Source organism: Haliotis cracherodii, unplaced genomic scaffold (assembly GCF_022045235.1).
Source record: "Haliotis cracherodii isolate W230 unplaced genomic scaffold, xgHalCrac1.p SCAF_10, whole genome shotgun sequence".
Taxonomy (NCBI): domain Eukaryota; kingdom Metazoa; phylum Mollusca; class Gastropoda; order Lepetellida; family Haliotidae; genus Haliotis; species Haliotis cracherodii.
In genome coordinates this window covers 51,595,015-51,619,058 of record NW_027266265.1, presented here as the reverse complement: position 1 = coordinate 51,619,058, position 24,044 = coordinate 51,595,015, and the positions used below count along the sequence as shown (strand labels likewise).

The 24,044-nt window shown below is 43.3% G+C and overlaps 1 protein-coding gene across 1 annotated transcript; it reads left to right on the top strand.

Annotated features, from left to right (window-relative positions):
- Positions 1-11,576: 11,576 nt before the first annotated feature.
- Positions 11,577-23,868, top strand: LOC139453885 (mesenchyme-specific cell surface glycoprotein-like). The gene is made up of 10 exons (XM_071235333.1): positions 11,577-11,783; positions 14,746-14,967; positions 15,121-15,316; positions 16,448-16,577; positions 17,425-17,539; positions 18,296-18,472; positions 19,394-19,450; positions 20,136-20,377; positions 22,516-22,739; positions 23,757-23,868. The coding sequence occupies exons 1-10, from the start codon at positions 11,597-11,599 to the stop codon at positions 23,866-23,868; spliced, it is 1,662 nt and encodes a 553-aa protein (XP_071091434.1). The 5' UTR covers positions 11,577-11,596.
- Positions 23,869-24,044: the final 176 nt, after the last annotated feature.

Sequence of the window (24,044 nt, the reverse complement as noted above, 5' to 3'; positions counted from 1 at the left end):
CACTTTAGCACATATTGTACGTGACACTAAAGAACACATGGTACGTGACACTTTAGCACATATTGTACGTGACACTAAAGAACACATGGTAGTGACACTTTAGCACATACGTGACACTAAAGAACACGTGGTACGTGACACTTTAGCACATATTGTACGTGACACTAAAGAACACATGGTAGTGACACTTTAGCACATACGTGACACTAAAGAACACATGGTACGTGACACTTTAGCACAAGGAGGATGGAAAGGGTATAACGAAATGCGTGCATGTCATTATATTAGGGTAAAGCTGCAATTAAAGTATTCATTATTTGAGGTTCTTGGCAAATGTGTGGATGAATTATATCCATGTTTCACATTTCATGTTCATATTTCATTTTTGTACTGCTTCGTGTTTTGGAAGATTGGCATTCATAAAGGGAAGCCATCGAACGCTTATTTCATTAATCGATTGACAGCAACAGGCTTTGTGTAACAAACCAACTGGATACTTCCATTTCTGGTATAAATGGCGGTTTGTTTTGCGAGATACGTTCAATACGGATGCTGTACTGATGAAAGAAAACAATTCTATCTGGGCGTATGTTGACCCTGTGTTAGCCCGGTGGTGCCAACGGTGGGGCAGAATACGTTCACCATTCCGCGGGGGCGGTCGATTAGCCTAGTGATTAAAGCGTTCGCTCGTCACGCCGAAGACCCGGGCTCGATTCCCGACATGGGTACAAGTTTTTGGTGTCCCCAGCTGTGATATTGCTGGAATATTGCTATTACGGCGTAAAACCATACTCACTCACTCACTCACTCACTTTTGTACGAATCCATGTCTTGTTTGTATGTTGTTTAACGCCGCACTCAACAGTATTCCAGCTATAGGACGCCGGTCTGCAAATAATCGAATCCGGACCAGACAATCCAGTGATTGACATCATGAGCATCGATCCACGCAATTGGGATACGATGACATGCATCAACCAAGTCAGCAAGGCTGACCACCCAATCCCGTTAGTCGCCTCTTACGACAAGCATAGTCGCCTCTTACAGAAAGCATGGGTTGCTGAAGACCCATTCTACCCCGGATCTTCACGGGTCGAATCCATGTCTATCTAATATCGTCTCCCCAACAAACACACCCCTCACGCCATTCTGATGAACATCATATCTACTTGTTGACCCCTGAGTATATACGTGGATACTTTAGACAATTTTGTGCATAATAATGTTGCTCAGTGTCATTGACCTGTGGATGGAATTATGTGTCATTTGATATATTATAACTTACAAGCATATCTGTTATTCTTATATCGTTTCTATTTTACAGCCAACGTGTTTGGTAATAAAATCCTTATAAACTTTACCTGTGTTTCTTTGTAAAATTTGCATTATCTCTGGAGCAGCTGACAGCCTCCGTGGTCTAGTGATAGAGTGTCCGCCCGGACAGCGGAAGGTCCGGAGTTCGATCCCCGGCCGCGTCGTACCAAAATACGTTTAAAGATGGTACTTATTGTTACCCTGTCTGGCACTCTGCATTAAGGGGTTAAAACAAGGAATGGTGTTAAACCCCATTTCACCTCGGCTCTGGAGCAGCTAAGCCGATTATGATAGAGAGAAATGTATTCCAGAGGAGACAACCGAATGGATCAGGTGGTCATGCTCACTGACGATGAGTTTGGCCTTGTACCCCGAAGGCGAAGATCGCTGCTCACAACATGAATCGGGGGCACGGGTGGCCCAGTCGTCTAAGGCGCCGCAATTCGCTGCGCAGAGTTGCCTCCTTTGGGCACGCCAGAAACCTATGATTGTGGGTTCGAATCCCGGTTCGCCCCGATTATGTTTCTAGGTTTTTCAGGACCATAACCGTGCTCGTGGGTTTAACCGAAGAGGTAAACGTCTGAGACCTGCATGACTTCGGGCTTTCCTCCCACATTAAGCTGACACGCCGTGATATGACTGGAATACTGTTAAAAGAGGCGTTAAACCTAACTAACTCACTCACTCACAAGATGAATCACTGGATTGTCTGGTACAGACTCAATTATTTACATGCCACCGTCACATAGCTGGAATATTGCTAGGTGTAGTGTTATCCATTTGTTTATGGATCGCTATGTATGCAATCGATGTATTCATATGCACGGTCTTAATGTAAAAAGGCTGAATTTAAAAAGGGTTCTGTGGGGAAAAATGATACCTCTTTTTGACCAATCAAAACCAAGCATTCTTCAATGTGATGGTAGAATAGAGTTCCAGTAAGCAATATTCCAGCTACCAAGCTATACTGTACACGTTTGGGTCTGTCAGACAGTGGTTAATAGCTTGAGCAGCGATCAAGGTCATTGGGACACACGTTATAGCTAAAATTGATAGAATTATCCTAAAACCGCCCACAAGTCAGGCAAAGATCGTGTTATTGTAATATGAAAATGATGTCATTTTACCTGGCTGTGACAGTGTTTGGACGCCATGGGTCGGTGTTCGTTTTACAATACCTGTACAGGAAGTCATCCGGGGCATATAACGATTTTATGAAGTTTTAAATAATGCAAAAAGTCTCCTCGTGGAAGCAGAATTTCTGTCGATTTTATTCCACTTCTTTTACTATTTGTTTTTCGTCCGACCTTCATGTCGCCCAATAGTCAACTTTCCCTGTATGTCGAGCAATATTCCAGCAGCCCAGCCTTTTTTGTCTACATTTCACAACTTTTTAGGAAGAATCGAGCATGCTCCACCGGGATTTCAAAGAGCGTCGTATGACTTGCTCAAAGGTCCTAATTTTGGCCAGTTCACAAAACTATGGACCCTTCTGCCTCTGATTCGCCATAGGGACACAGTGTGTGACTGATTCAAACTTTAGACAAGTAATTATGTCAATCCATGGTTCTGATGATGTAACGTTATCAGTTTGTGACGGCGTGCACAGTGGGTAATGCCGTATTGCATTTTTCGCAACAATAGGGCAATGACGTCATGTCGTTTTAACTGACCAGTCAACAAAGAGAATCTCTATAATGCACATGGCCATGCTCTGCACAAAAGTAGTTCGTGACATGTACCTGCAGAACGACGTAGCGTTGAGGGCCACGTACTCAGGTTCCACGTCGTTGGAGAAGGGGTTGCCGTTCTCCTGATACACGTGACGGACGCCGGACGGACGGAGCTCTGTCACCCTGGAGCATCACAAAACATGAGGTTTTTTTGTCTTGTACAAAGGCAACCTCGTTTATCCGGATGGTACCGTTCCCAGTGGAAATGAATTGGAATGGTGTATATTGGGGCAGTGTACATGTGTAGTCAGTGAGTGAGTATGGTTTTACGCCACTTTTAGCAATATTCCAGCAATATCGCGGCGGGGGACACCAGAAATGGGCTTCACACATTGTACCCATGTCGGGAATCGAACCTGGGTCTTCGGCGTGACGAGCGAACGCTTTAACCACTAGGCTACCCGACCGCCCCCATGTGTAGTCAGACACACCCAGATGGACGGACACATGTACAAATATACATATATAGCAAGGCCACAATTTTGCGTCACACTAAAATCCCCATTTTATGTAGTAACATTTCATCAAACAACGAAGTTATAATTACCAACAATAACAACCTACAATAAAACCTCGTTAACTCGAAGTCATCGAGACAACATAGAGTTTTCGATAGTTCCATACAAATGATACGTCGAGTAAATGAAGTTCCGAGTTAACGAGGGTTCATTGTACCTTAAACATGGACTAATGTAATATTGTAAAAACAAACACGGAAATATTGGCAGTTGATTACAGTTGAGGGGAAACGCAACAAGGGGTCCAGGACACTGATTCGTAATAAGAATCTAACGCACCTTGAATCTAGCCTCTGATATCGACATTGAAGCCGGAAGAAATGACGACCCTGATTCACAGCCATTTTTAAAATCAGTGAGTGAGTGAGGGAGGGGGGGGGGGGGGGGAAGGAGGGAGGGAGGTTTACACCGTGTTGGCGGTATTCATATCACAATAATGGAATTCACACATTGAACCCATATGGGGAATTAGCTCCGCTGACCCCGATCAACAACAATATATATATGATATTATATATGATAATCATAAATAAAAAACGTTAATTAATTGATGAAAAATTACAGCAGTGGCATATCTATGTAAGTCATAATTAGTGAGTGTGTATGGTTTTACACCGCTTTTACACAGCAATATCTCTGCGGGGGACACCGGGAATGGGCTTCACACATAGCACCCATGTCGGGAATCGAACCCGGACCTTCGGCTTGACGTGCCAACGCTTTAACCACCAGGCTACCCGACCGCCCAAGTCATTATGTATTTGTATCACCATTCACTAATGACCAACTTAAATCTTAAAATTATTTGTTCATGTGTTTTAAGTTGAAAAATGTGCCGAAATTATACCTGACGGACTACAATCATCACGCATACTGAGATTCCAATCAAAAGTAGACATGCACAAGGTATTGTGTACTTAAACGTTTTGGACAGCTTATTCTCACTGATTGACCTTGACCTTCAAAGATGTGATTCAAACTATATTATGAGCACTCGAGTATCGGACTTGCCATGCAAATGATCATACTTGACAATTCATATTTTGTCAGGTGAACGTATATACAGGTGGTATATCATTCCATTATTACCCCATTCAAGACCCACTCTCATTTTCAAAGCACTTTACCGACAGCAGTGCTATGCCTCTAGTATATTACTCGTCTGTATGTATTCTTTGGTCTCCAGGACGTAAGACAAATGCCCATTGTGTTTGTGCATGAGTCAAACTGGAGCCGTAATTCTTACAAATTGTGCTGAATCAGGACTCGTGTGAAGTATCGCGTGTTGAGATGTGTGATTTATTGAGTGGGACTTCTGTGCTGGTGTGATAGTCCTTTCAATGTCAGTCTGCCGTCCAGCGGTTGCACGAGTGACAGGCTTTAGGTCACGACTGAATGGTTGCGTAACACGTGAAAGGGACTTTAGTCGTGTTCAAGGTTATTGCACTTATATGGCGACGTGCATGCACGTGTGTGAGAGTTGGATGTAGGGGTGTTGGTGGGGGTGGAGGTGGAGGTGGGGGTGGGGGGATGCTGCTTGTACTAGTCCGGACTAATGCCGATTTATAGTGCTAGCTCACTGACATACCGCAGTTTAACATGAATACCCCACTCAGACACAGTAAACTGATTCCGAGCCGACCAGTCCTTGTTTTAGCCCCTTTAGCCAGGCAGGGTAAAAACAAGTACCATCTTTTAACGTCTTTTGGCGGGGCCGGGGATCGAACCCCGAACCTTCCGTTCTCCGGGCGTGGTAACTTCCTACACACCTTCTTTGGAACATATCTTTAGTGAACTTGTCTTTAACCTAGTGAATATGTGGAGTCACAAGAATCATCTTCACCATAAATATATTTCTTAAATATAATAATAAAGATTTCGAAAATGTCGGCAATAATTAGAGCAAGGTAAAAGATCTAAATGTAAGTAAAATAGATTTTAATATTTGTTGGCAGTCGGGTAGCCTAGTTGTTAAAGTGTTCGCTCGTAACGCCGAAAACCCGGGTTCGATTCCCGACATGGGTACAATGTGTGCAAACCCATTTCTGGTGTCCCCCGTCTTGATATTGCTGGAATATTGATTAAAAGCGGCGTAAAACCATACTCATTCACTCGCTATTATTCAAGGCATTATCATATCAAGGTTACAACATTTAAGGCCTCACTAAAGCTTTCAAAATGTATTATGGTAGGCATGAGGAGGACATTTCCAAATTTGACTTATCAGTGACAAAAAATATATCCAATGCAATTCCCTTTTTTACATCGTACCATCTGTTTCCGTGTGTATTCTGGTGAACAACTGACTTGCCTTTGTATGTGTTTGTGGCGGGTGCCACCGGTGGGTCAGGATACGCCCACCTTTTCGCGAACACCTGGTGTCATCAATATTCATTAATGATTCATGAAGACATTCTTATGATATGAATCGTAAAATCTGCTTTTTCGCACAAATTTCTATTGAATATGGAGAGCTTTTGTCGCTTTTATTCCAGATACCTAGAAAGCTATATGTTCTTTGTTTCGTTCATATCGTGTATACATTCATATAAATAATTAGCATGAATCTATTTAAGTAAGTGAGGTTTTTCTATATGATTAACCATATTTACTTCCTTTCCGGGACAAGAGTGGTCACGTGATATACGACATAACATTCCCCATAAGCATGTGTTTCTGATTCACTATCACAGACACCAGGTGTCCGTGAAAGGTGGGCGTATTGAGCCCCACCAGTCAGGCGTTGCAATTGGCTTTGTGGCGATGCGACCCTTAGCTGTGCCTCATTTGTCATTTATCAACCCCATGCTGCATGTATTTGGTCTTTCCATCGGCGTTAAGCCGACTTGATGTAAATGAAATATTTTTCAACGTAACTGACTGACTGACTCACTCACTTCTTCATTTGATTAGAAATTATAACAGTGTTATAACAGCTGCATGTGATCAAAATGAGTAATGGTAATCTATCACCAAGTGAATGTTGTTTGAATGACACCGCGTATTTTTTCAGAATTGTGGTATTACTATCTAGAATCTCCATTTGCTCTCTATATGTATGACATTATTGGAGTGATTGAGTATGGTTTTACGCCGCTTTTAGCAATATTGCAGCGATATCACGGCGGGGGACACCAGAAATGGGCTTCACACATTGTACCCATGTCGGGAATCGAACCCGGGTCTTCGGCGTGATGAGCGAACGCTTTAACCACTAGGCTACCCGGCCGCCCCTTATAGTATATTGGAAATGCTATTTGAAAACAAGTCAATACTGGTAACTTGATATGGGACACATAAAATCATAACCTTACAAAACATTAAGTGTTTTATTGTATGCTTAAAATACGCCGCATATAGTCCTCGTCATTAAGTTGTAAATATCAATAAGGGGCTCTCACTGCTGCAGGGGACGTCATTAGTGAAAAACATTAGGTCACGTTGTATAATCATGACTATTCACTATTCACCTGACTGACTGTCGGTAGTTACATATCGGTCTCACTTATGACTGTCATATAGTGCAAATGTGTTGACACTGCTACACCAGCACATGGCACGGCTGCGATTTTCTTGGCTCAGACGTCGAAGGCGCCGCAATTTACTGTGTAGAGTTGCGTCCCTTGGGCAAACATTTGATCGTGGGTTTGAATCCCGCTTCGCCCCGATCATGTTTCTAGGTTTGTCACACCATACCCGTGCTCGTGGGTTTCACCGAAGTAGCAAACGTCTGAGACATGCATCGTTGAGGTCTTTGCTCCAATAGAACATACATTTGACATTTAATGTTAAAAGTGCTGCCATGTGCACTGGGTACTCTACGATATCTAGTTAAAAGCTTAGACTAAAGCATTTTAAACTTAATATTTTACGAATTCGATTATTATTTTCCATGAATGAGAGCGACAAAACCCTTTCCATAAGAAATTCAATTCTATAGTTTTAAGAAACGCCCAGCTCTACCGTATCCGGGTTTTTTTTAATTTAGCTTAAATGTAATGTCGAACAGAAGATGTTTCAATGCATAACATGTATTATTGTTTCTTGAAAGCAACTGGAGCAAAATGTTTTTCTGTCACCGATGTTCAGATGGTTATTTCCGTAATATTCCTCGCAGGGGTTACCAATAGTGATTTGAGTGAGTGAGTTGGGTTTAACGCCGCTTTTAACATGATTGCAGTTATATCACGGCGTGTCAGCTTGATGTGGGAGGAAAGCCCGAAGTGATACAGGTCTCATACGTTTACCACATCGGTGAAACCCACGAGCATGGGTATGGTGCTGACAAACCTAGAAACATAATCGGGGCGAACTGGGATTCGGTCCCACAATCATAGGTTTCTGGTGTGCCCAAGGGACGCAACTCTGCACAGCGAATCGCGAAGCCTCAAACGACAGGGCCACCCGTGCCCCCAATAGTGATTTGAACCCATTCTGTCTTTCAGTGTTTTCACGAGCTGTGCATATATGTATGATGGTCAAACGCTCTAAATAAATTAGAATAAAAACGGAAAATACGGTTTCCTAGGCACGATTTCATTTAATACTTCTTTAAACGTGGAGCTAATGACACAGAGAGTAATGTAGTCCCGGCGTATACAATGAAAGAAAGGCTGTATTCATACACTACTTTGTTTTTTTGTTGTTTAACGCCAGTATTCCATCTATATGACGGCGGTCTGCAAATAACCGCGTCTGACCTATCCAGTGATTGACACCATGAACATCGATCCACGAAATTTGGAAACGATGACACGGATCAACCAAGTCAGCGAGCCTTACCACAAGCACCGTCGACACTTACGGCAAGGGGGCACGGGTGGCCCTGTCGTTTAAGGCGATGCGATTTGCTGTGCAGAGTTGCGTCCCTTGGACACGCCAGAAACCTATGATTGTGGGTTCGAATCCCGGTTCGCCCCGATTATGTTTCTAGGTTCGTCAGCACCATAACCGTGCTCGTGGGTTTCACCGAAGTATTAAACGTCTGAGACCTGCATCACTTCGGGCTTTCCTCCCACATTAAGCTGACACGCCGCGATATAACTGGAATATTGTTAAAAGCGGCGTTATACCCAACTCACTCACTCATGACGGGTAACATACACTACTGTATATAGGAGCGCATGCGATGCTAGTTGTGTAAGTCCTCTTGTGGCTGCTCTTGTGTCATCAACTGAGAACTAATTACTATAATTACTGAGGCCACTGTATTGACAGGGGAAGGTACTGGAGTTTGAGGTGATAAAATAATCTCCTGATTACACCAAATTCTATGATTAACAATTACAAAAAGCATATTATTATTTTACACACAAGGATTAAATGGCTTACTTTTATTTGTGTTAACATGGAAAGAAAATAAGTATTAAGTCACATACTGTTCCAGAGATGACATTTTAACTATTTGTAATGTATATTTGTGTTGTATTTGTTGTACTGCTAGGAGGCAGTCGTCTAAGGCGTCGCGATTCGCTGTGCAGAGTTGCGTCCCTTGGGCACGCCAGAAACCTATGATTGTGGGTTCGAATCCCGATTCGCCCCAATTATGTTTCTAGTCAGCACCATACCCGTGTTCGTGGGTTTCACCGAAGTGGTAAACGTCTGAGACCTGCACCACTTCGGGCTTGCCTCCCACATTAAGCTGACACGCCGTGATATAACTGGAATACTGTTAAAAGCGGCGTTAAACCTAACTCACTCACTCACTCTAAATAGATTTAGATATAGGTTAAATAATAAGCATCTAACACGTGTATAACAAAGTAGACACAATTTATGGATAGCAACTTCTTTAACACTGTACAGGCGATGTTTCGGTATAGATCCTTATACCGTTGTCGAGCAAGAGTCGAGTATCAATACCAGGTATAGTACTGAGCAGGTTCTAATTACCAGTATGTGTAGCGTCCTCGCCACGTAGCGGTGGAAATTATATGAGCGGATCACTGAAAATCAGTGATGGCACTAAAGTACTAACGGAAATGAAAAAAAAACTGTTTTAAATAAATGCAGTTAATATACAAAATATATAAATAGTCAAACAACTCAATTAGTTTTAATTGGGCCTTGGCACAAATACAGCGTATCAAAGGTTTTTATGTCTTTTTACACGTAAAAGTGTGTAAAAATATGAACAAAATAGACTATTGTGAAACTGAGCATATCCAGGTGTTAGTAGATCAAGGTGAATGTCCATGACCTCTGACACCATGACGACAGGTGAAAACAGGTGCTTGAAACCCACGTGCATGTGATTTGTCAGTAGTTAGTGATTTGTGAGTGGCATTGTGGGATAGTGAATCATCGTCAAAATATAAGAACGTAAAAGTAACATATTCCCTTCTCAAACAACCACCTACATGTCATTATTATTATGTACATAAACATAGCTGTTATTTTCATTGTTGTTTTGATAACTTTTTTCCAGGCTTATTTGCATAATGCCTATAGCCTGTTTCTGCATGTCAATTTGGACTTAGTTTTATTTTTTAAATGTTGAAAGTGCCTACAAATTACCTCCTGTAAAGTACATTTTGTATTGAGCACTGAGATAAAACTAGCAAATCAAGACTATTACTTTTCCAGTTGTTTTGTTATTTCGTATTTACATCTTCGTTATGCTTTGTGTCGATTATTAAATCCAGCAAAACAGTTTTTTTCATTTCCATGAGTACTTTAGGTATGAGGTGAGGTGAGTTGAAATTGGGTTTAACGTCGCGTCCAAGATTATTGCACTTATATAGCGACGTGCTCTACTACTAGACCACAGAGGCGGCACTTTAGGTATGAGAGTAAGCATGTCCTGCCCTGCTGGAAGCATCCGCGACGTTATATTGTGCGCTGGGTCTAAAAAGAAAAAGCATTGAAACAATAAGCAACAGGGATTAAGTCCATTGCCTTATTGGTTAAGCATATAAACTTTACAAAAAGATCATTTAAAAGATTTCAAAGATGGTCACTTTTTTATTATCTGGTGTTGGAATAAAACTTCATATGTTTAAGAAGCAAACCCGGATGGAGAAATATTTATTCATGGAAACTGATAGTTTTCATTGCAGTGTATTATTTGTTTGTTGTTTAATGCAACACTCTATAACACTCCGGCTACATGGCGGCGGCTTGTAAATAATCGAGTCTGGGCCAGACGAACCAGTGATTGATATCATGAGCAAAGATAAACGCCGTTGGGATATGATGCTTAAGCAATCAACCATATCAACGAGACAGACCACCAATCTTATAAGCCGCATCTAACGACCAACAGGGGACCAATTCTAACAAGGAATCTCCGCAGGGTGAATCGCAGAACTTGAGACTTACCAACGTAGTTCCTTGCGGAATTGTAATAGAGAATGTAAGATCAGCATGGTACCTTTCAAACAGAAGTTTCGTGAGAAACAACCCAGGAATGCCAGCCTCGATCCACTCCATTCACCACCCTCGCCATCGAGTCTCTACAAGAGGTGAGGTGAGGTGGGGTTTAACGTCGCGTCCATGATTATTGTACTTATATAGCGACGTGCATGCACACGTGTGTGTGTGTGGCTGTTTGTACTAGTCCGGACTGATGCCGATTTATAGTGCTAGCACACTGAGATACCATGCCGCAGTTTTACATGGATACCCCACTCGGAGCCGACCACTCCTTGTTTTAGCCCCTTAATGCCGAGCGCCAGACAGGGTAACAACAAGTACCATCTTTTAACGTCTTTTGGTATGACGCGGCCGGGGATCTAACCCCGGACCTTCCGCTCTCCGGGCGGACGCTCTACTACTAGACCACGGAGGCGGTCAGTCTTTACAAGAAACCAAACAAGGTAGTGTACGCGTGTAACAGGCTATCAGTTATCAAAAGTGAATGTGTGTCGAAAGCGTGGTAGAAATTAAAAAAGGCGTTATAATGCATCGTTAACACTCGTGATCTTTGAGAATGTAACTCGTGCTTCCCTTCTTCTCTATATAGGCCCGATCTCGCCATACCCAGCAGTCACACTAAGCCGCATCTCGCCAAACGCCCACCACTGCATCGTGATGCTGAAACTCTTGATCTGTCTCGCCGTTGTAACGGCAGCTCTGGCTGATATTGACGTCCGACTACGACGACGGTCCACGATATTTCTGCCGTACACCTACCAGAATGGTGCCAAATACTCTCTGTCTGAAGTTGCCGTAGAACAACTTGCGTATGATTCGGACAACAAAATTCTTTACACAGTCGGTGAGTGGGTATCAAAACGTATATGCCTTAAAAATGGGTTTCTCGCTGCTTTTCAGTGCACCATTCGAAACTGGTTATTGTCTGGCGTTGAAGTTTTATGCAATGCTGATTATTTTATAGACTAACTATATTTATAGAATGATTTTAAAAAACAAATTCCGTTTTTGATTGGAATACTAGAAACTTAATTTTAATCTTAGAGGTAAGAAAACGTACAACTCTTTGGACAACAACTTCTGGGGGGGGGGGGGGGGGGGGGAGCACGGGTGGCCCATTCGTCTAAGGCGCCACGATTCGCCTTGGGCATGCCAGAAACCTATGATTGTGGGTTCGAATCCCAGTTCGCCCCGATTGTTACTAGGTTTGTCAGCACCATACCCGTGCTCGTTGGTTTCACCGAAGTGGTAAACGTCTGAGACCTGCATCACTTCGGGCTTTCCTCCCACATTAAGCTGACACGCCGCGATATAGCTGGAATACTGTTAGAAGTGGCATTAAACCCAACTCACTCACTCACTCACTCATAGGCAGACGAGATATAACACCCCTGATCTCTGTTCTTTGATAAAAAAATGTTCCTTGATGCGGGTATCTACCTGGCGGAAGGTTTCATCAATGTACGCGTCACAGTTAATCTTATTGATTACTCGTTTGGGAAAGATACCCGCATCAAAGAACATTTGACTTCAACAGCAGACAGCAAATCAGCCCTCTCAGACCACCAGTAAAACATCTCTCAGTTTGTCAATGTCCAGATCCTCTCAACCAAACATCAGGACTTTACCCAAAGAAAACTCTCAGAAGCTATATAGAAAAACGCCGTCACAAACCTTAGATCAACAGAGATCAAGAGCATTACATCCCGTCTGCTTGTGGAGATCTAATCAAGCAATAGACTATTTTAATTATGTCTTTGAATGACATTTAGAAGTGATACACATAAGGGAGTGAATTTATGGATGTCAACTTCTTTATTATGAGGAACACAATGTTTATACTCTGAAACGTTGTTTTCCTCATAATAAAGACGTTGTCATCCATAAATTCTCTTCCTTAATTTAATTAGCATCCAAACAGTTTGTCACAACCGTTCAATCCCTTTAATCCATATTCTTACTGTATATCTATTACCTGTTGTAATATATCGATTACCTGTTCTTTTGTTGTTTGTTGTTTAACGCTGCACTCAGCAATATTCCAACTATATGACGGCGGTCTGTAAATAATCGAGTCTGGACCAGACAATCCAGTGATTGATATCATGGGCATCGATCCACCCAATTGGGATCGATGACATGCATCAACCATGTCAGCGAGCCTGACCACCCGATCCCGTTAGCCGCTCCTTACGACAAGCATAGTCGCCTTTTACGGCAAGTATGGGTTGCTGAAGACCTATTCTACCCCGGAGTCTTCACGGGCCTGTTGTTGTCATTGTTAATCTGCAGCTTATCACAACATATCATGCATATACACCCCTCATCATTATCGGTGTAAGAATCTACATCGAAAACGTCACCATATACAATAAACAAGAAGTTGTTATCGATAATGTTGTACGTTTTTTACCTACTTGCCATCTTCTAGAATGACAATCAAACCATGTGGACACGTGACTTGCCTTTGCATGTGTTTGGTGACGAGTGCCACTGGTGGGGCAGGATATATTCGCCTTTCACAAACACCCGCTGTCATCCCTATTTGATAGTCATTCATAAACACATGTTTATGATATAGTCGGAATGGTACAATGTACTTTGCTTTTGGCAAAGTGTTCTTATGATTATGGAAAGAACTTTTATTACGAACTAAAGCACCCTTGAAAGTCAGATGGGAATTGCCCAGTCTGGAAAAGAGTTGTTGTTTTTATCAGAGTGAACTAAAGTCCAGTTGATTCCGAGAATTTTAATCAGACGATTCACTCGTGTTTAATGCTCGGGCTATTTTTATCTAAACTTTGCAAACTTACAAAAAAACCGCTATCGCACATTTCTCCTAGTAAATCTTTGGTTGTCCTGGTTTAGTTTAAATAGCTATGTATAACATGACACTGCATTGGTAGCTGTTATCGCAAATGTTCGCGAAAAGGCGATCGTGGCATCCCATCACAAACACATGCAATGGCAAGTCAACTATTCACCCGCAAAAGGGAATTGCATCGCACGTAATTTTTGTAACTAATTTATGTCACTTTAACCCCACTATGTAAAGATGCCTATCCCTTTTCTTTCTTTTTTCAGAATACATTTTGAAATTTCAGTGTACTAATAATGCCATGCCTATATGTAATTTGAGTGAGTGAGTGAGTGAGTTGGGTTTAACGCCGTTTTGAACAGTATTCAAGTAATATCGCGGCGTGTCAGCTTAATGTGGGAGGAAAGCCCGAAGTGATGTAGGTCTCAGACGTTTACCACTTCGGTGAAACCCACGAAATCAGTAATATTATTTCCTACCACTAATTTAATATATGTATAATGAGACTTATATATAAAATACTTTATATGAAGGTTAGGAAATTCAAATACAGGATCAGTGTTTCTTACGAACCATACAATAATGAACTGATTGAAGGAGGTATCTGGTGTTTCACTTATGTTGAGCTTAAAAAGCCACATTTTACAATGTTATGTATAATTTTAAACTGCAATTCCTTCAGCTTATTAGGTAGCGGAATATATAATAAGGCACAGTGATATCGGTTTAAATAAAATGTCAGTTGTCAAGCACGGATAACGGAGTCTGCTTCATATGATGTGGGAAATTTAAAAAACAAAACAATTCATTATCAATAAAAAAATGACTGACACGTAGGATTTAAAGTTATATATTTCCATTCTTTTTAGCTTAGCGGACACAGTTACATTTTATCTTTACAAAGAAACATTTCAGACGTTGAAAGGCGAGAAAACGTCAGTTTAAGTTAAGCTTTAACGTCTTCGTCAATATTCCTCCTTGTTGCCAGGTGATACCGTCGTGCATGCTATCGACGTGTCGAACCCCAGCCACATGATTATCGTTGCCTACCTGGAGTACCCGGGCATGGAGTTCACGGACGTGGAGTTCTGTGGGGGTCACATCTTCACGGCCATGGACAACAGGACAGACAGAACCAATGGGAAGATGATAGTCTTCTCGGGATACAACCCCGTGACCAAACGGATTCGAGAAGTTCTGCAAGTACCAGGTAAGAACTAGCATCTATAAAATGAGAAACAGTGACTCAGGGTATTTCACTCACTCACTCACTCACTCACTCACTCACTCACTCACTCACTCACTCACTCACTCACTCACTCGCTCACTCACTCACTCGCTCTCATCATCTCCCTGTTCCCAGTGGGCGCCGTACCAGACATGGTCAAGCCGACGAAGGACTGTTCCAAGATTATAGTGGCTGTGGAGGGCGAGGCGTACGAGTACCCCCCAAACCAGATCACTGACCCCCCGGGGCTCGTCGTTATCGTCAACTTCCCCTCGGGAGTCGGGAGCAACATGTTTGTCTCCACACTGAATTTTGAAAGATTTAATGACAGGTATTCATTACTAATGACATGAGTTAATAGTTTATACTTCCCCAAGGTATTTGTCTCAAGACGTTGCAATCTTTGGGAATTAAATTACAGTTATATACAGGTACCTGTGTACTGATGGTACTGCACGTTAGTTTTCGTGATATTAATATATGCGATGTAGGTTGCTGCAGAAAGGTTGGAGATGTTTTTTAAATGTTTGTGTTGTTGACATACGTAAATCAGGCTGAGAAAACAATGTTAAGAATCTGAATAATACTTACCATAATAAAACCGGACAAAACCACAAATGATAAATTGTCATCTCCAAAAATACATGTTTCAAATGTCCCGCACATACTTAGAAAACTATTTTTCCCTTTTCGTGGTCTAAAGCGCAACCAGTCGTTTTAAGTCTAAATCGTACGTTTCCTTGTGTGGATTCCACGTCCAAATAGGTCCCCACACCTCATGCCTGTCGCAGGGCCGGCCAGCACGAGGATCAGGTGGCCACAGTGCATTCTGGCTCTCTCTGTGTCATCGTACCCTGACGGCGTGGCTAGTTGCTCATGCTGTCAACCACTGGTTCTCTGTGTGTCATCAACCCTGGCGGCGTGGCTAGATGCTCATACTGTCAGCCACTGTTTCTCTGTGTGTCATCAACCCTGACGGCGTGGCTAGATGCTCATACTGTCAGCCACTGGTTCTCTGTGTGTCATCAACCCTGACGGCGTGCCTAGATGCTCATACTGTCAGCCACTGGTTCCCCATGTGTTATCGTATCCTGACGGCGTGACTAGCTGCTCATGCTGTCAACCACTGGTTCTCCGCGTGTCATCGTATCCTGACGGCATGGCTAGTTGCTCATGCTGTCAACCACTGGTTTTCCATGTGTCATCGTACCCTGACAGCGTTGCTAGCTGCTCATGCTGTCAACCACTGGTTCTCTGTGTGTCATCGTACCCTGACGGCGTGGCCCGTTGCTCACACTGTCAACCACCGGTTCTTCATGTGTCATCGTACCCTGACGGCGTGGCTAGTTGCTCATGCTGTCAACCACTGTCACCTGGAACCTGTACCTTTAAACCTGAAACACTTAAGGATCTACTAACCTTGAGACAAACATTAATCACCAATACCTACCTTGGTTCACAGAGTGCCAGCCCTGGAAGCGTCCGGCGTCCGTCACGTTTACCGGGAGAACAACAACCCCTTCTCCAACGACGTGGAACCGGAATACATCGCCATAAACGCTGACGACACCACGGCATATATAATGTTACAGGTCAGGGCTGTTATAAGCATCATACTCGGATTCGCTTAAAAGACCCGTAGACATTCCAAATGAAGTAGTAGTAGTGGAAGTAACAGTAGCAGTAATAGTAGAGGTAGCAGTTGCAGCAGCAGTAGGAGAAGTTATGGTAGATGTAGTAGATGTAATAGAAGCAATAATAATTGTAGTAGTAGTAGTAGTAGTACTAGTAGTGGTAGTAGTAGTGGTAGTAGTAGTAGCAGCAGCGGTAGTAGAGTGAGTGAGTTTGGTTTAGCGCCGCTTTTAACAGTATTCCAGTTATATCGTGTCAGCCTAATATGGGAGGAAAGCCCGAAGTGATACAGGTCTCAGACGTTTACCATTTCGGTGAAACCCACGAGCACGGGTATGGTGCTGATAAACCTAGAAACAAAATCGGGGCGAACCGGGATTCGAACCCACAATCATAGGTTTCTGGCGTGCCCAAGGGACGCAACTCTGCACAGGGAATCGCGGCACCTTAGACGACTGGGCCACCCGTGCCCCCTAGTAGATGTAGTAGCAGTAGATGTAATAATGTGATGTCTTATATATTCCAAATATGCGGACTGAGCATTCTATTCTATTAAATTTAGGGGAGGGGCGGATAAATTGGTCTCTTTGGCCTCGACTCATTAAACAGAGTTGCGTTCCTTTACCAGTGTAGGATGTGCTGAATTTCACCTTTTACTTTGTCAACACCGTCCCAGGTAAACATCTACGCCCTTCATCATTATGGCTTTTCCCCCTCATCAGCCACGCGCCGTGATGTTCAAGGAGGCGCTAAACACTCACTCATTCAAATATTATTTTCTGCTTACCATGTTACTATTGTTGACAGGAGAACAATGCTGTGGCGACTGTGGATCTCCTGACTCAGACCATATCGGAGGTGTACGGGCTAGGCTATAAGAACTGGAGCTATTTGCCACTAGACCCTAGTGATAGGGATGGCGGTAAGTATTAGCACAATGTTAACGTACATGATCAAAAGTGCGCTTGGCGTTTCCCATGATCCCAATGTTTTGTTCTGAAACCAATTTTAATTGCAAATGTATACATTCGGAGCGACAACTGTCCCTGTTAGCAGACATGGAAAGTGAGATCACACTCAGTGCCTGATTATTCGAAGACAGATGTATGGCTCGTCTCAGCCCCACGTGTGTTCTCGGCCGCAAGGGTAGGAAACCATAGTGGAACCAGTTTCGTGTACGAGACTATCACATGGCCCAACAAAATTGAGTGAGTGAGTGAGTTGGGTTTTAACGCCACTTTTAACAGTATTCAAGTTATATCGCGGCGTGTCAGCTTAATGTGGGAGGAAAGCCCGAAGTGATGCAGGTCTCAGACGTTTACCACTTCGGTGAAACCCACGAGCACTGGTATGGTGCTGACAAACCTAGAAACATAATCGGGACCAACCGGGATTCGAACCACCCACAATCAACCCCCCACCCCCACCCCCACCCCCACCCCACTCCCACCCCCCGTCAGGACAATGTATTTGATTCCTAGAATTTCATGCATGTGGTAGAAGTCTACTATACTGGGGATCGGGTGGTCAGGCTGTGATCCTCATGCTTTCGGTCACTTGTTGGCCCGGCACTGTCGCGATTATATATAATATAATAACCTTATAAACCTTGTTTGCTGCGGCGTTAAACAATATTCACTTCACTTCCACTGACTCGTGCCTTCACGTCATGCTGTAGGGGCTCACATGAGCGCATATACCATCTACGGGATGTACCAACCGGACTCGTTCGTGCACTTCCAGTTCAAGGGTGGGAACTACCTCGTGATGGCGAACGAGGGGGACGCCAAGGTCTACGACTATGGCAGCTATCAGTGGTCAGAGGAGGAGCGTGGCTCCAGAATTCCACCCCAAGGTCTGACATCAGCGTTCTCATTGTATAATTAATTTAGTAATACATTGTATATACTAATTCAAGAATATCTTAAAATTATACCGTACATGAGATTTCCAGTTAACATATGGGATCGAAGTGATCGGCAGCGATTGTTCACAGCGATAGCGTTTAGGATTCCTGGGGTTCACAGCGATAGCATATAGGATGCCTGGGTTTAACAGCGATAACGTATAGGACTCCTGGTATTCACAGCGATAGCATATACGATTCCTGGTTTTCACAGCGATAGCGTATAGGATTCCTGGTTTTCACAGTGATAACGTATAGGATTCCTGGGGTTCACAGCGATAGCATATAGGATTCCTGGGTTTCACAACGATAGCATATGGGATTCCTGGGTTTCACAACCATAGCATATAGGATTCCTGGTATTCACAGCGATAGCATATAGGATTCCTGGGTTTCACACCGATAGGATATAGGATTCCTGGTATTCACAACCATAGCATATAGCATTCCTGGGTTTCACAACCATAGCATATAGGATTCCTGGGTTTCACAACGATGGCATATAATATTCCTGGGTTTCACAACCATAGCATATAGGATTCCTGGGATTCACAACCATAGCATATAGGATTCCTGGGATTCACAGCGAGAGCATATAGGATTACTGGGATACACAACGATAGCATATAGGATTCCTGGTATTCACAACGATAGCATATAGGATTCCTGGGATTCACAACGATAGCATATAGGATTCCTGGGATTCACAACGATAGCATATAGGATTCCTGGGATTCACAACGTATGAAATTCCTGTGATATTCTATGGGAGTACGTCATGTCTTGACCACACAATATCTGATGATATAGGCTAAGGTTGACTCATTTGGGGAATCCCTCAATGTTTACATTTGAAATATTGTGTTGTAGATCTCTATCATATAGACTTCACAACCCAGGGACAACTCTCAGACAACAGCAAATTGGGTGAGTTTAAGATTGTTACAGCCTGAATTTCACGTGGTGAAGTGAAAACTCGAAGAGCTTCTTGCTAACTAATATACATGTATGAAAAACTGGCCGAATTTCGAAACAAAGGGGAAGGGGCACTTTTGTCAAATCGTCTAAGGCGCTGCAATTCACTGTGCCGAGTTGCGTCACTTAGGCGTACCAGTAAACTATGATCGTGGGTTTGAATCAGAGATTCACCCTGATTATGTTTCTTTATTCGTCAGCACCAACCCGTGATCGCGGGTTTCTCCAAAGTTGTAAACGTCTGAGACCTGCATCACTTCGGGCTTTCCTCCCACATGAAGCTGACACGCCGTGATATAACTGGAATAATGTTCACAAAGTGATTAAACCCAACTGTCTTACTCCCTATCTCGAAACAAGATGATGGCATTCGCCGATACATCAAATGTTATATATCTTACGCCATATGTCGAAATACAGGAGAACTTCACCTCGAGTACAAGACGCAATATTAAGGAATACTTGAGGGAAATGTTCAGAAAACCATAATATATAATTCTCTGACTTTTTCCATTCTCCAAGGATAACGTAGCTATTATAAATCCCAAACGTGTGGTATTCTTTTCACATCGCCATTGTAGAGGCCCAGTCCTCGTAAAACATTGCAAGGCGTGTACAAGATATGTGATTCTTACAGGGAGACTCAAATATGGTGTATCACCATCTGAAAAGGACAGCCGGGGGTTCCTGAAGGCCTTGTTTACGTACGGAGGGAGGGGCTGGTCTATCAGAAGAGCGGAAGACATGTCTCTCATCTACGACAGCGGCAACGACATCGCAATCAGAACTCTCCAACAGCAATATGACCTGTTCAACTGTGAAGTTGATGATGAACATGATCAACCGTACAACAGTTTCGACATGAGATCAGATAACAAGGTAACGTGTTTGTTTGTTTGTTTGTTTGTTTGTTTGTTTGTTTGTTTGTTGTTTGACGCCCAACTCAGCAATATTCAAGCTATATGATGGCTTTCTGTAAATAATCGTGTCTTGGCCCGGCAGTGCAGTGATTGACCTCATGAGCATGCATCAACCAAGTCAGAGAGTCTGACCACTCGATCTCATTATTCATAAATTCTTATACTGATCTCCACGGAGGTCGTAGGTCAGTAGAAGCAAGAGTCAGGAGTTCACGCCGAGTTTTTCAACGATACCACATGACAAACCTACCATAAATCTTCAGTCCTTGATCCATGGGGCTATTGTTACTGAACACAGCGGCCATATATTTACTTGCACGTCTATCTTCAGAGGTTCAGAACAGTTTGTCAAAGCAAATGCCAGCTGAAGTTCATTGAGAAAACTACCGTATTCGACGTAATAAGCGCCCAGGGAGTTCCCAATATTAGAAATAGGGGGATCTTATTAGGATCTTATTTTGGTGGGAAAAAAACATAAATGAAAGATCGTGAATTTCGTGGTTTATGCTGACAGCCTAAAATGTTTATGTACGACAGATATATTTTTCCAGAATATAATTGCCCATAATTAAGGGTGCATATAACACACGTGTGCGTATAATACCGATTAAATAAGGCTTGTGTACATTGATCAATCGGTAGGGTTGCTTATTGGGATTGTTCACTAGCCAATATATCAGAAAATATCGCCGTAGGCGCTTATTAGAGCGGGGCGCGTATTACGGTATATGTGAATTGCTGGAGTTCCTCATTCATAATATCCATGTAAAATTTGGAGGTGAGACATTTAGGCAAGAAGTAGACATCCCCATGGGCAACAACTGTTCTTCCCTTCTTCTGGTCTGTTACTTTATGCAAATTAATAAGAATTTCTGCTTGGATTGCCAAGGACAGAGCAAGGTAATTTGGCAAAGAAGATTAACTTAAGTTTCGGGTATATTGATACTTCAATAACCATCAAACAGCCAATTCCTTCCACCGATTTACCGACCTGGGCCCACTTGCACAAAGCGATCTTAGCGCTAAGATGATCTTAACTCCCATAATTTAACATAGGCTTACAATAGTCTTCGCGCTAAGATCGTTTTGTGCAAGTGGGCCCTGAACGAGGAATAGAAAAAGGCCAATGAAGATGAACAGCGTCATTCGATATGTTTAATCAGGGTAACATAATTCAAGGCCTCAGTAAAGCTTTCAAAAAGTGTTTTGGTCGACGTGTGGAGGACATTTCCTAATTTGACGCATCAGTGGCAAAAATATGTATGATGCAATTTTATTGTACTATCTTTACCCCCAGAGGCTACTCACCGTCCTATCTTTACCCCCAGAGGCTGCTCACCGTCCTACCTTTACCACCAGAGGCTACTCACCGTCCTACCTTTACCACCAGTGGCTACTCACCGTCCTATCTTTACCCCCAGAGGCTACTCACCGTCCTACCTTTACCCCCAGAGGCTACTCACCGTCCTACCTTTACCACCAGAGGCTACTCACCGTCCTACCTTTACCACCAGAGGCTACTCATCGTCCTATCTTTACCCCCAGCGGCTACTCATCGTCCTATCTTTACCCCCAGGGGCTACTCATCGTCCTATCTTTACCCCCAGAGGCTACTCACCGTCCTATCTTTACCCCCAGAGGCTACTCACCGTCCTACCTTTACCACCAGAGGGTACTCATCGTCCTATCTTTACCCACAGAGGCTACTCATCGTCCTATCTTTACCCCCAGAGGCTACTCACCGTGCTATCTTTACCCCCAGGGGCTACTCACCGTCCTATCTTTACACCCAGGAGCTACTCGCCGTCCTATCTTTACCCCCAGAGGCTACTCACCGTCCTATCTTTACCCCCTGGGGCTACTCACCGTCCTATCTTTACCCCCAGTGGCTACTCACCGTTATCTTTACCCCCAGAGGCTACTCACCGTCCTATCTTTACCCCCAGAGGCTACTCACCGTCCTATCTTTACCCCCTGAGGCCACTCACCGTCCTATCTTTACCCCCAGGGGCTACTCACCGTTATCTTTACCCCCAGAGGCTACTCACCGTTATCTTTACCCCCATAGGCTACTCATCGTCCTATCTTTACCCCCAGGGCGTGGAGACGGAAGATGTGACTGTGGGGGAGGTGGATGGTTACACACTCTTCTTCGTGGCCAACGAGAGACCGGGCACCATCTTCACGTACTCCGTCAAGGATGACCTGAGTCACCCCAAGTTCCAACACATCTATACCGGCATCCCCGAGACCCGAGGCAGGACCTGGAAGCAGATGTATGATGACTGGGATCTCACGGAGATCGACTGCGAGGATAACATGTACGTTCAGCGCAAAAGTACTCACTCAGTTATGACACGCACACCGATAAATAGAAGGATAACAAAAGCAGTTGTACAAACTCTCTGACTGTATAAGGTCAGCCGGACACTGAGCGACGTTTTGTTGTGGGGCTGACAAAGTGTATTCTTCTGGGGTGGGGTGGGTGGGTTGGTGGGTGGGTGGAGGGGGTGGGGGGTGATATATTCCCGATAATGCTGGGAAAAAATGTCCTCAGATCCTGGAAATGCATTGTGGGTCCTCCTCTTAAAGCGAGACAAAATATAATATACATGTACATATGATGATGACATGGTAATTAAAACATAATAAATCCAATACATATATAATCAGTGCGGTCACTACTGTCCAATAAATATCCTCCCCCTTGCCTTAACTCGCCTCATCTATATGCCACAAAGCTTCGTTGTGGTGACTGCCCGATTCTCATCCATTTATCCCCAAGTAGACTTTCTAAAAGAGACATTTAATTAAACACAATAGTCATACTATTTATGCCATACAGCAGTTATGAATCGAGTTTGTTTCACATACGAGTAGAATATCGTGGACAGAGGCGCCACATTTCGAAGAAGAGTTGCGTCCCTTTGTCGTGTCAGGATCTGCTTGCTAATAATGGGTTCGTATCCCAAACTCGCCACAGATATTTGACCTGGCAGCACAGTTATTATGATTGTTGGTTTCCAAACTGGTAACCAGTGTCAATAACCTGGATCAATTAAAGACATGAAGTTGAAATATATACTGTTCAAAGCACTATTAGACCCAGCTCACTGACTCACTCATTCACCCTCATTTACCACCCTAATCTCCCTCCCACCAACTCACTCACTCAAACGCCCACCCTGACCAAGTCACCCCAAACCTACCCACGTTCCACCCCTCTCAGGAGAGCCTCATTTCCAAATTAAAATACGAGGTTACAGTTAGACTCAAATTCAAACACAGTAGGTTTATCTCCAATTCATGTACTCACGGTTAATGTCCTCTGTTTCCAGGTTTGTCTCGGCGTCCAAGAGTCCCACGGGAAGACCTATCCTATTCGTCGGAGGCTCCGTATCAGGAACAGTGTCCATTCTGGATGTGGAAATAACACCTACTTCACCTTAGGTAGTGCTGCGTCCTTACATTACATTATATTACCTCTGTTCTATGAATGAGAGAGATATTTAGGCCACTTGTAGTAATATTCCAGCTATATCACGACAGGGAACACCAAAAATGGTTCCAATGTGTAGAATCGATCCCAGATCCCGATTCAGCTTGATGAGCGAACGCTCTAACCT